General features: G+C 37.8%; 1 protein-coding gene across 9 annotated transcripts in view; it reads right to left on the reverse strand.

Annotated features, from left to right (window-relative positions):
- The window catches only part of LOC113074515 (pleckstrin homology-like domain family B member 1), a 37867-nt gene that overhangs the window by 12382 nt on the left and 12500 nt on the right, over nt 1-12985 (reverse strand). For 8 of the 9 annotated variants that reach the window (XM_026247359.1, XM_026247363.1, XM_026247371.1 and 5 more), the window contains 6 exons: nt 11785-11910; nt 9495-10699; nt 3383-3619; nt 2195-2332; nt 1802-1939; nt 697-825 (listed from right to left, as the gene is read on the reverse strand). In XM_026247359.1, coding sequence (XP_026103144.1) covers nt 697-825; nt 1802-1939; nt 2195-2332; nt 3383-3619; nt 9495-10699; nt 11785-11910 — 1973 coding nt within the window. The remainder of the gene's footprint in view (nt 1-696; nt 826-1801; nt 1940-2194; nt 2333-3382; nt 3620-9494; nt 10700-11784; nt 11911-12985) is intronic. The other variant, XM_026247388.1, reaches the window with a different exon arrangement.

Genomic DNA, 12985 nt, shown 5'->3' on the forward strand with positions numbered 1-12985 from the left:
TGTAATGCCAGCTTGTCGTATGAGCCAGAATTATAATTTGGGTGCCTCCTTATTTATTAATTAATTTGACTATCAATTTGTAATGATAACTGTTCTATGGTGTTCTGACTTATTTTTAAATACCAGCTGCAATAAGAGACCACTACAAGCATCTCTGTTTAATACACACACACACACACACACACAACAATTCTGTAGTAGAGCTCTCATCTATGCTACTGTGAACAATGGAGAAAAGATTATTTAATAGCCTTTTTATTTTATTTTTACAAATTACATCCACATAGGATAATTAAGAGTATATTCATTTGCAGCTACGTATTTAATTGAATTACCATTGAAGCTTTAGTATTAAAAACGATGAGTGAAACACAACAAGGCTGTTGTGAGAGGCTAACAGCAAAACAGCTTTGTGATATATTATTTTGCAACCCCCCCCCCCCCCCAAAAGGAATGAAACTCTAGATTAAATATTTTAAAATAAAATCAAAAAATTATTTAGAGGCAAAATGACATTTCAACACTAATTCCGTGAACTAATAAAAAAAAAGAAATAAAAAGATCAATCGCTAATAATTATTTTAATTTACCATCAATCCTACTTTTTTTTTTTCTCCTGCTTCTCTCTGAAGTGAAGCAGTTGTATATGTTCGATAATCATTGACTCTCTCGGGCAGTATCAAAGCACACACTGACCCTGGCCAGTTGTTCCTGTAAGTGCTCCCTCAGTGATTCGGGGCATTTATGAAGCTGGCACTTCAGCTCACTGTACGAATCCCTCAGCCTGGCCAGGACATCCCGCTCAGCTGAGACTTTTGCTCTTTCCTACAAAAACATTACACACACGTAACATACACACTGGTAAAATACACACGCAGTGAGCCAGTGATGGCGGAGAGGGGTGAAAACAAAGAGGAAACTGCTTGGAAAAGACACCATGCTGTGTTAAAACAGAGCTGTAGATATGGGGTTGCCATGGCAATCAGAGCCCATATTGCAGCAGACTAAATCTAAGGGAGAATAAATATTTATACAGCAGTCAGTACTACTCAATACATCTATTCATATATAGTATTGTATTACTATTAAATATCTCAGTTTAGCATTAGGATTTGAGTGTTTTGTCATATCTTTTGTGACATTCGCACACATTTTCACACATTTGTTGAAATTATTATTTAATTATTACTTTTTTTATTTTAAATACAGTACATTAACCCTTCTTTATATTGCGGTTTAGAACAAGGTGGCTGCAGCATTATCTACCTTGTTTTGCAACCTAGATTTCTCTGCTGTTTACTGCGAATGTAAAAGATTTACTATTCATTAGCCACTCTATGTGAGTGATCAGAAGAATAACAAAATGCAGTAAACGGTAAAACCATTTGCGCAACAAACCAGCATGTTTATGATCACGTTAATACATTTAAATTATATGATAACAAATACAAGTCTGCAATATCAGCCGCATAAAGGGATGTTATTGCACAGGTAAAATAACTGAAAGTGGATAACATCGGAAGCCTTGCACATTCAATTTACAAATGGCCGCACCATTCTTCCCGTGGAAAATAAGGAGCATAGTGTAGATTTCATGCCAAATAAACTTTTATCAAAATACTGATAGAAAAGTGCCCACTCAAACATGCAGTGTAAGCAGTGTCGTTTAGATTAATGAAGAGTTAGACGTCAAGCTATTAGAAATTAGCATGATAGTAAAGATGCATCCACAAAGTTTTTCAGGAAAAAACAATCAGGAAACAGGGAAGCATGCTTCATAGAGTGTGTTTGTTGTCAGTACCTTCTCTTTCTCCCTCTGAGTCGAATTTTCCACTTCATTCAGTTTCAGCTGAAGTTGATTGATGATCGCCAACTCTGCCTCCACTTGATCAAGCTCCGCCTTCCGTTCCCCCTGCAGTAATGCCCTCTCCATCTCTGCCTGCCAATAAAACGACACATTCAACAGTCTGTTCACTTCCATATGTCTCTGTTCATATGAATAGCGCAGCTCTGCTGATCAGGCAAAATCCTGTATTCACGTTGATTTTAATATGCATCACCAAAGATGTTTCTGTGCATGACAGATGGTGATGAAGACGACTCTACATCTCTCGCTCTCATTCATGTAGTTATGACAGAACTGAGGGAAGTTAAGTGCACTGTGTAGGCCTGTAGGTTTATAATTCAGTCTAACCTCTTGTCTGGATTCCTGTATTTGCTCTTCCAGGTCAGTGACACGAGTCTTCAGCTCATCCACCCGAGCCATAACCCTGATTCGCTCTTCCTCTAGATTTGCTCTCTCCTGCTGCCCCAGCACTGAAGAATCTTCATGCTGAGAAAGCATTTGTCAATTACAGCAAATTGTGTTTATGCATCTGTGTGTGTGTGTGTGTGTGTGTGTGTGTGTGTGCGCCTGGTGAGACCTCTCCATCAATGATATACAACAAATAAACTCTACCTGCCATTCTAACAGCGACCTAAATTAATGAATACCATTTTTTTCTCAAAGAAAGGAAGAGAGACAGGCTGAGAAAGACGTGCTTACTAGCAGAAGAAATGCAAAATGGGACTACCAATAGACCAAAAGAGGAAGTTTTATGTTTACTTTTTCACATGCAGTATATACAAACCTCTACAAGCATATAATGAAGTCTAAAGTTCTGAGACCACTATCTCTTCTATTTTGCATTTTGATACACATTTTAATGGCAATTTATATTATTAATGTTTCAATTTGAGTGTAATGATGTTCTCCCATGTTTTAAGATGATTCAAAGAGCATCTTGAGCTTCAATTGGGTTAATCTGACCATCTTTATAAAGAGTCACATGATCAGTGTCACAAATTTACTTATTTGACTTGTGCAGAATCTTATATCCCTTACGAAAGGAAAATATATTTACCAATATATTTCTTAAAATATATTGCGACATATTGTAATATATTATTTTCCCTTTTTATTTTCTAATATTTTATATATTTGAATACATTTAATAATATATTGATGATACATATATTATATAATATATTGCAAAATATATAAATGATTGCCACTTTCAATATATTGCAATATATTGGAAAAAATAAATATATATAAGAATATATGCCTAATATATTACATGATATTTTCCAATATACTGCAATATATTAAAAAAAAAAAAAAATCCCTTATTTTTGTTTCATAAGGGATATTTCTTAATCATTTTGTTTTCAAAATGCTTCTTTGTTTAAAAAAGATCCAAATCCAAATCCTGTGTATTTAGATTAGGTTTTGAAGCTCGGTGTGATCTCAGATCTTTGCACCTTACTATATTTCTCTCTCTGTATGTGCATCAAGTTTGTTAGTGTAATAGTGGGGACATATCTGGTATGTGTGTTGTACCTCCTGGTGCTGGCTCTCAGTGCTGCTACATTCCTCTTTCAGGTTGTCCTCCTCACTCTCTCCCTGTCTGTGAGAGCTCTGGGCCAGCACACTCGCAGGGTCAGGACCGGGTCGCCGAACAGAGACCTCCTCCATCCCTGGAAACTGACACACTCTCCCACTGTCCACACCAACCGGAGGGTCGCTCTTATTATACTCAGCACACAAATTCAGGATGGTCTCAAGCCTCTGCCTCTCCTAGAAACAAGCACACACAAAAAGTTCTGAAATTATGTAAACACATGTAGTTAATACTCTCACTCGCTCTTTAAGAGCTTCATCTGGTTTGTTCTAGACTAACTGCAACTTGACACCAACAGAACATATCGAAAGACCACTTATGACACGGTGTGACCCCTTTAACGTCCTAGTGGATTCATTGGGCACTTAGCACATTAAACTCAGTATAAATGTAAAAATCCTGAACATCTGCGACAGTGCTTGAGGTGGGATACAAATACACTTTTCAAAAACTTTCCTTCAGCCCAAATACAGACCCCCAGACTTCTGAGCACCCTCAAACGATCTCTCACCTGGTTGTGATAGTCAGCTGCTACCATCACTCTACCTAGATTGATTATGTGTGTTTGTGTGTGTGTGTGTGTGTGTGTGTGTGTGTGTGTGTACATTATCTACTTGCAGGCTGCCAAATTCCTGGAGTTCTCTCGTAGCTCTAGCCAGACTAACTAGCGCTCTAGGCATTGGGGCTCATTATATTTTACATGGACAATACCCAGCTCAGTTTGGCTGGATGACACGAGTGGCATTACTAAAATTGCATGGAAAGGGACGGTGCTGTCACAAGCCATCCATTTCAGCTAATCAAATTCAATTTTGATGAATTAGGGAATCATTTACACAGACATAATTAACAATAAGACAGACCCAAGACTCAGACCTCTGAAAATGAACAGTATGATACAAGGCAAACTTGGTGTTCAGTGCTGTAAAAGTCTATTGTATATTACTGAGCCATTATCTCACCAGTCCGGTCAATAAAACGACTTGAAACACATGCTCTCTGCTTTTAACGAGGTCTCCCCTGTCAGGAGAGTGCAGACAGAGCACTGGAGCATGTAAACACTAACTGATGGGTAACGTAGCAACAGCATTCTTCTCCAACAAAAGGGTGTCAGCACAGCTGGTATGCATGCTGAAGATGCCACGACACACACCAACGAAAAGCAAAGCAACTAAACCTTTGTGTGCAGAAGCCACTTTATGACATGACTGTTGTTTATTTGGGCCCTAATCCTTAAAGAGAGGTGATTTTAAACAGATTCTTAATCTTAAGTAATAAAAAAAAACTAAATATCTGTATTTAAAGTTTTCATTAATTGCAGTGGAAAACTGTGTGTTTAATGTTAAAACTGAGTTTTAGATGCTTTAAATCTGGTAAACAAAGAAAAAAAGAAAAAAGTTTTCTTTCATTTAAAATTTGGTGCCATATCGCCCTCATGTGGTTTACAGTATGAAGTGCTTTGGTTCTCTGTGGCTTCCACAAACACACTGACAGGAACCTCCAAAACCTAAGTGAGCCAGAGAGAAACATCTTGACAGATTTTGAAGACAAAGAGTATGTGTTTGTGTGGGGTTACAATGCAAGTTCTCTACTCGAGTCTCATGACCCAAAAATAACAAATGAAATTAGACATATCCCTTTGCTTAGTTAGGTTAATAAATTGATCACAGAAAATACTCCCTCAAAATTGACATCAACTTACTAGGCAAAAATAATTTGTTCCATGTGTTAGGCTGGAAAAAAAAAAAAAACTTTTGAATGGTATTATATACAGTGGGGAAAATATTTATTTGATCCCCTGCTGATTTCGTAAGTTTGCCCACTTACAAAGAAATTAAGGGTCTGTCATTTTTATGGTAGGTTTATTTTGATGGATAAAGACAGAATACCAACCAAAACATAAACATATATATAAACATATTATATAAATGTTAGAAATGTATTTACATTTCAGTGAGTTAAAAGCAGCAATAATTCTGGCTCCTACAGACAGGTTATGTGCCCATGTGGAACACAGATTAGTCTTGAAGTTACACCTAATGTCAGCTTGTTAGGTGTATAAAACAAACATACCGCAAAGGCAGCAAAGTGGCTCAGGAAGAAGCACATTAAGGTCAAAGAGTAGCCATGTCCAGACCTCAATCCTGTAGAAAATCTGTGGAGGGAGCTGAAACTTCGAGATTTCACTCATTGAAATGCAAATAAATTTTATAACCTTAGTTTAATATTTTTTCTATATTTTTTGGTTGGTATTCTGTCTTTATACGTTAAAATAAACCTACCATAAAAAAATTACAGACCCTTCATTTCTTTGTAAGTGGGAAAATTTACAAAATCAGCAGGGGATACAAATTCATATTTCCCCCACTGTATTTCATAACCTTTGCTCTGTAAACAAATTTGTTTCAGTGCTGGGTTAACACTTGATGTTAGATGTATTATCTTGTTTCTAAAGGAAAACCAGTTGAGAACCATTGCTTTTAAGAATGCGGCTGTCTAGAGAATATAGGTCTGAATGTGTGTATGTGTGTGTGTGCTTGTCTGTGAGATAAAAGGCAGGCGGAGCAAAGAAATACTACAGCAGTACAGAGAAGAAACCTTTTCAAGCCAACTAGGCCATGAGCTAGAACTGAGTAAACACAGATTTAAGAGTAAATATGACATTAGCCCATAAGCAATAATATCTCACTTCAGGATTAGTAGAAAAGATCAGATTCCAAATGCTTTGTTTCTAATTCACTTCTTGCTTTCATTTTTCTTATCTCCCAAATACTTCTCTGGTCAAGCACCAGTTGAAATCTCAGGGTATTCTCAGCATGTATCACTTCAGTTCCATCTTTATTCCCACACACATCTTAACACTGAAATACTCTGAGGTCACACCTCTGAAATATCATTTTTGATGCTAGCAATTAATGTCAGTGTATTCTATGGCATTAGGATGGAGATTAGTGCTAAATACAGCTCAGTTGTGCTTTTATGTGGCAAAAGTCCTTTAAAAAATGTGATGCAACAAGATAGCAGCTTTAAAAAAAAAGAGCATTCAGCTTCTTTTGGACAAAACTAGCACCACCTTTCAAATTGCCACACTATTGGACAGAGCTGTGCTGTAACCATGACAACAGTGCCAGACAGACCAGAGACCACAGGACAAAGTTTAACCCAAACAGAGTGAAAACGTGTTCATAATACACTGAATGATCCTACCATTGTCTTGAAACGCTTACCGGAGACTTATTATGGAAAACAACTTCCTGTTCTTTATTAATTCAGTTCTGTCTCATAGTAAATATCCTAAAATAGCTTTTCTCAAGGGAATAACAAGAATTTTCTGTGGCTTGCCGCATATAATTAGCCTTGTCTATGTATTTTATTTTAAAGAAAGGTTACAGTACTTCATCATAAAAACGGCATTAAGGAGTTGGTAAGAGGAACAGTAGATGCATATAATTTCATGGATAAATAAGGTGGAGGGTAACAAAGATGATAAATGGCAGTTCCATATGGGAATCTGAGATGCACCCGAGGAGTGTCTGGGGTTTTTAATAGGTTTAAATGAGAGAGATGATGTCTATATGTGGTTAATTTAGAGGATATGGTGGAGACACATGTTTAGACTGCTAGAGGACAGTATGTGTGTGCATATGAGGAAGAGGGTAGCTCAAAGCACTGAGATAGTGTTGGGTAAATATAGTCTTCGGGCAGCCACTAGTTCTGCATATGGGCTTTTAAAAAGGCCTTGGGAATTTACATCTGTGTGTTATTTCTGACTGCTCCATGTCTTCACCAGAAAACTCTCACCATATAAACCTCTAGCACTTAAATCTAGGTCCACTCCAAAAGCCAGCCATAACTTTTATATTTTACTATAATTTGAAAATGTAATTAATTCCAATGATGCCAAAGATGATTTTTTTTTTCAGCAGTCTTTACTCTAGTATAAATATATTTTTGTGTAACCCGTGAAATTTTTTTTCAGGATTCTTTGATGAATGGAACGTTTAAAAGAAGATAATTTATTTTAAATAGAAATCTTTTGTTACATTACAAATGTCTTTACTGCCACATTTGATCAATTTAATGCATCCTTGCTAAATAAATGTATTAATTGTAGCAGAAATGAGTCAAATCAGACAAATCAAAGAGTCTATCAGAGCTGTGTGCATTGAAACGAGAGCCGAATTCCTCAGGAAGTCATAAATCAGTTCTAGTGCCACAAGAACCAAGCAAGATAACCAACCAACCAACTTGTTCACACAACAGCTTTCAACATTAACACCAATATAACAATTATTGACAATTTTAATTCGAAGAAGAGATTGTCAAATTTATTGTTCGTGATTGGAATGCAACGCTGGACATCACATGTAAACCCAGGAGATCAAGTTAAATACTTGCATTGACTTCCCCCCCCCCCCCCAGCCAGTGAAACCAGACTGAAATTCCTAAGGGGGAAGGGCTTTAAACCTTTGTCTTCACAGAAAAGTCCCTTTGCCAGAGAATGGCAAAGAAACTGCTTTTATACATTATATATGGACCAGAATGAACTCAAAAAAGGCTTATGAATGAATCATTCCATTGCTTAACTCCATATTCATTTACGTGTAACCCACACATTTGACTATCATGTATAATCACTTATTGTGTATGTCTTTTGATAACTATAGGATACCTAGTCATGTCTAGTATTCAAATAATCACATTTTCTTGCTTGATATTGTCCTGACAATCATTTATTTGTAAAATATATCATAATCATGTTATAGGAATCATGTCCAAAATTAGACCCTGTGAGGCAAGAACCACATGCTTGGTAAGATAAACAAATGATTTATGATACCCACCCCAAGAACATATCTGATTGGTCAAGGCAACATTTGAGGGGTGGCCAACAAGGAAGTTTTAAATACTTTGGATCCCATGAAATTTTGCTTTTAGTTCTAGTCTAGCTGCTGCTATTAGCCATGTCGGCTTTTAGTCTAGCATTGCTTGTGCTATCAGTCATGCCTGCTCTTAGCTTTTAGCTTGTAGCTTTGCTACCTAGCTTTAGCTTTTAGCATCTAGCCATGCGGTTAGTCATCAATGTTCTTTGAGCGCGGTTCCAGCGTGCCTGCCTGCTGCTACTATGCCACGATGAGAAAGAAAACAACCTAGTCTCGTCAAACTTTATTTCTTTTCTTTTCCGTTCGAGAGTTTCGTGTTCTGAGTTAAGTTTTGTAACGTCCATTCAACTTCAACCAGCGAACACGACTCTGCACTTTCAGCCAACGCCCAACAACCACGGGCTTCCCAAGACGTCACTTCACTACTGAACTTCAAGCCAATCAGCGACACCGGGATACCTCTTTCAACAACTGGAGTCCCTTTCACAGCAAACGAAGGCAACGTATTCCCAGATATTTGTTGTGCTGGTGTATCTAATATAATTTTAACCCCATTGAGGAACTCAATGCGAGCGCTAATTACGTGATTGATGGTTGTTCATGTCTATGCAATGTAACGTATTGCTGTTAACTTGGGATTCCATATTTCCATTCTCTTAAACTCTTCTTTCCCTAACTTTCGACCTTCCTGCAACTTGTGTGAATGTGTGTGTGTGTGCGTTTATGTGTTAGATTAGTTTATATGTCTTAGATTTATCTAATAAAGCCTTATTCATATTGAAAAGAGAAGTATCTTGTGTTTTGTGCTTACAAGTTAATGTCTTGAACTGCCGATCTTGTTACTGTGCTAATTGATAGTGTTTTCACTATAGTTTGGATATTAGTATCCAGCGCAGATTTGATGTTAAACGGCTCGTTCACTGAACCGCAGGCGCGTCTCCGTGAACAGCCGTGAAACAGTGATTCTGTTCAAATTCCCTTTAAAATCTTAAATGATTCCCTTTGAGCTAAATTGACCTGTTTCCCTTACATAATTAAAATCTTACTGGCCCAACACTTTTAAAAGGTATAGGGTACCTTCATCTTATTTCATATTTTGATGATTAAACTAGTACTTAATGAATCATTTTTTGACAGATACTGTAAATACACACAAGTTCAGACATACCAGCCTCTCCATCTCCTGCTCACGCATCCTTTCCTCTCTTTGCCAGCGATGGTACTCAAGTAGGTCTTCCTCTTTGTCGCTGACCTCTGAAATGCTGTTCTTGCGTTCTCGTGTGCGCGGCTGAACCTGCAGAGGCTCCTTTGGGTTCTTTCTCTGGTTACGGGGACTAGTGAGAGGAGACACACCTGTCTGAGAACCTAGAGCTGGGGTGATACCTGTCTTCTGCTTGCAGCAAGGCTGGTCCTTCAAAAGAGCAGAAACAGGAGATGGACTTCTGCCATTTAATCTTGTAATTCCTATTTCTTCTTCAGCTTTGGCTCGTCGTTGAAGACGAGGACTCTCTGGTACAGTCCGGCCACGAGAGGTCAAAGGAACACCGGGTAGAGCTCCAGGAAGAACTGGCACCCCAAGGACACCTCTGCGTGCTGTGGAGGGGCTGAGAGGAGGAAGATGCATGCTGGATAGTTCTACACCACGGTGGGATGACTGGGGACTGTCTGGAGGATGGAGTGCACATGAATGGGACTGAAGACTGGAAGACGTTTCTTGGACTGATGAGCCAACACTGGATCTGGGGCTAGAAGATGCTGGTGAGGATGAGGAGGTGACCCTAGCATTGATCTGTCTGCCTAAATCTCCAGATGAAATTGAGACAGACCCAGAAGAGGAACCATGGGCCAGGTGTGGACTCTCGACTATACTGTTTGTAGAAGGGCTTGAGGGGGTTTCAGTCAAGGCTTTTTGAAGCCTGGGACTTTCTATATCCTTTAGCCCTCCGTTGGAACTACTGGTTTTGGATGCAAAAGTGCGCGGATGTGGCACCGGGGTCTTCACAGTCTGGGTGTAGCTGATGGAAAGGGTATTAGCGGAGTCCAAACAAGCCTCTGGACTACTAACCACAGAGGGGGTGGAGAAGGAGGAGAACGGAGGACTGGTATTTTCATAGCTGGAGCTCACAGACAAAGTGCCAGGACTGGTTGGAGGGGAGACAAGACTGTGGCCGCTCCCGTTGAGAATGGCAGACTGTGGAATGGGGTGGCGTTTTGTTTTACATTGCTCAGATGAAGAAGTCTGGCCTTCATCCATAGACAGAGAATTCATTATGTCCTGAATGTCCTTCTCAATAGAGCGCACAAGAGTGCCGTGTCCAGGACGAGGTCGCTCATGCAAAGGAAGGTGGTTGCCATTGACTTGCCCATGGGTTTCTGTGGAGAATAAACAACATTACTTGACAATCCTAAATATGAACTGATATCAAACATAGCAAACTCATACAAGATATGTACCAGGTTAACAAAAAATGGGATTAAAAAAAAATATATATATATTATATATACACATATATATATATATATATATATATATATACACACATATATATATATATATATATATATATATATATATATATATATATATATATATATATATATATATATATATATATATATTGCTGTTTGCTCATAGCTTTTATGGTGAGAAATAATTTTATTTGTTCAATAAGTAATTGCAAATGTGTTCCATTTTGTTAAATATATAATGCATTTTAATTATTATCAAAAATGAATAGCAAGTTAAGGTTTATTTTCCAAGTGTAGACAAGTATCTATTAAATCAGACCTAATAATTATTTCAATGATTTTTTTTTTTTTACTAATGACTAAAAAACCTATTGGGTCAGACAGAAACAAAATGATGCACACAACAGTTAACACCCACACTGGCATCATAACAACGTGATATTCATCACTGTCATGGTGTCATTTTCTTTTAAAATGTCCAATATGGTGTTCAAGGATTCTAAACTAACAGGGTCAAAGCCAAAGTCACCCAGCAGGGACTTTCCAGCAGTTGACAGAGTGCCTGCGGCCATTCAAATTCCCTTTTTTTTTTCTAAGCAATTTCTCCTCCAAAGACATCACTTCCTGGATTCTAGACTATTTCAAATGAGTCAATACTCAATGAGTGAGAGCAGTGTTTTGAATGGGCAAAGATACAGTTGGAGGTTTCTCCGGTAACATGGATATTGAAGAGGGAGGATTAGGCTGTGTTATTTTAGGCAGATTTGATTCACCTGAGCAGTGTCTGGAACTTGTTATCTAGGGTACAATGCCTCTCTGTGCCCCGTTTGCGGTAAAGTTTAGTAATTAAATAGATGGAATGTGCACCATTATTCACAAATTTAGCTCTCTCTCTTGCCTTCAGCGATTTTAGCTCCACGTTGCATCCAGAGCAGTTGCCTTACACTACCAGATTCCAGGCCAGTGTAATCTTGCTTCTGTATATATACCTGAGTGGTTCTTGTAGGTACTGGTAAATCCAGGGCTTCCACCAGGGATCAAACTCTTCATCCTGATGGCCTCCTCTGGGTGGTTAAAGCGGAAAAAGGATGACTGACCAAAACACAGCATACACCCTGAGGAAAGAAGCATATGTAAGCAAAACATTAAGAAAAACAGAATTACCTTACCAATAGAAATTAAAGTTCACCTTATAATAAAAAAGTGCTTTATGAGGGACATTCTAAACCAAATGTTTTTATTCAAGTGAACAATATTATTTTAAAAAAGACTGAATTAAATACTGCATCTGAATATACTAAGTTACAGTAATGACATTTTAAAGGAATGAAGGGTAAACAATTAAATCTGTCATAGGATCTGTGAAATACACAGTGTTTATAAGTTAGCTGACATTTTATCTAGTGGAATTGCCAGCCCCATACCCAACAACTCTGAATGGGGCAGTTTACATCACGAAAAGTCATCTTGTGCTTCCATCTGCTGACAGTGTAATTATATCTTCATAAATATTACTTTATTATTTCAAGGTAATCTAGAGCCTCTGAATGAAACGAAACAGGGGTGTGGATGAAACTTAATAAAGCCAAACAAAAAGCAATCAGTACAAGTGATACAGTGTTTGTATGGCCTGAATCTGTGTCCTCCTTATTTACATGCTTTCTTGCAACTCATCATGGCTTATCTTGCCATATCATAGAGTTCAACAAAAAGATTAAACTGAGATTGTCTATTAGTAGGAAATGCATACATATAGCTCCTATACATTCATATAATTTTATCCCTCTGGTGGTGTGATTAATGGGGCAGAGGGATCAATGCAGAGTCTGTCAAAATGCCAGTGAATTATGAGTCAGACTTCCATTTCATAATGAACACTGGCACAGAGAGAATATAAGATCAGTATGACTCATTGCTGACTTACAGTACAGTAGAGGACAGGATGTGACATGCAACACTAACATGAGTTCCACTTAATGCAATTTCGTTATTCATCAGAAAATGTAAATCCCTATTTTCCACAATTGCTCACCAGTGTACATAAATCACTGTCACTGTTGCTGAATTGTCAGTCTTTTAAAAATTAAACTGCTTTCTCTGTTATTACCATGTGCCTCATACAGTGTCCATACTCTGTAGTTTTGCCACAAATATGTACAGTACAAACACAATTGAGAACATGGACACATA

The sequence above is a fragment of the Carassius auratus genome, chromosome 5 (assembly GCF_003368295.1).
Source record: "Carassius auratus strain Wakin chromosome 5, ASM336829v1, whole genome shotgun sequence".
Lineage (NCBI taxonomy): Eukaryota > Metazoa > Chordata > Actinopteri > Cypriniformes > Cyprinidae > Carassius > Carassius auratus.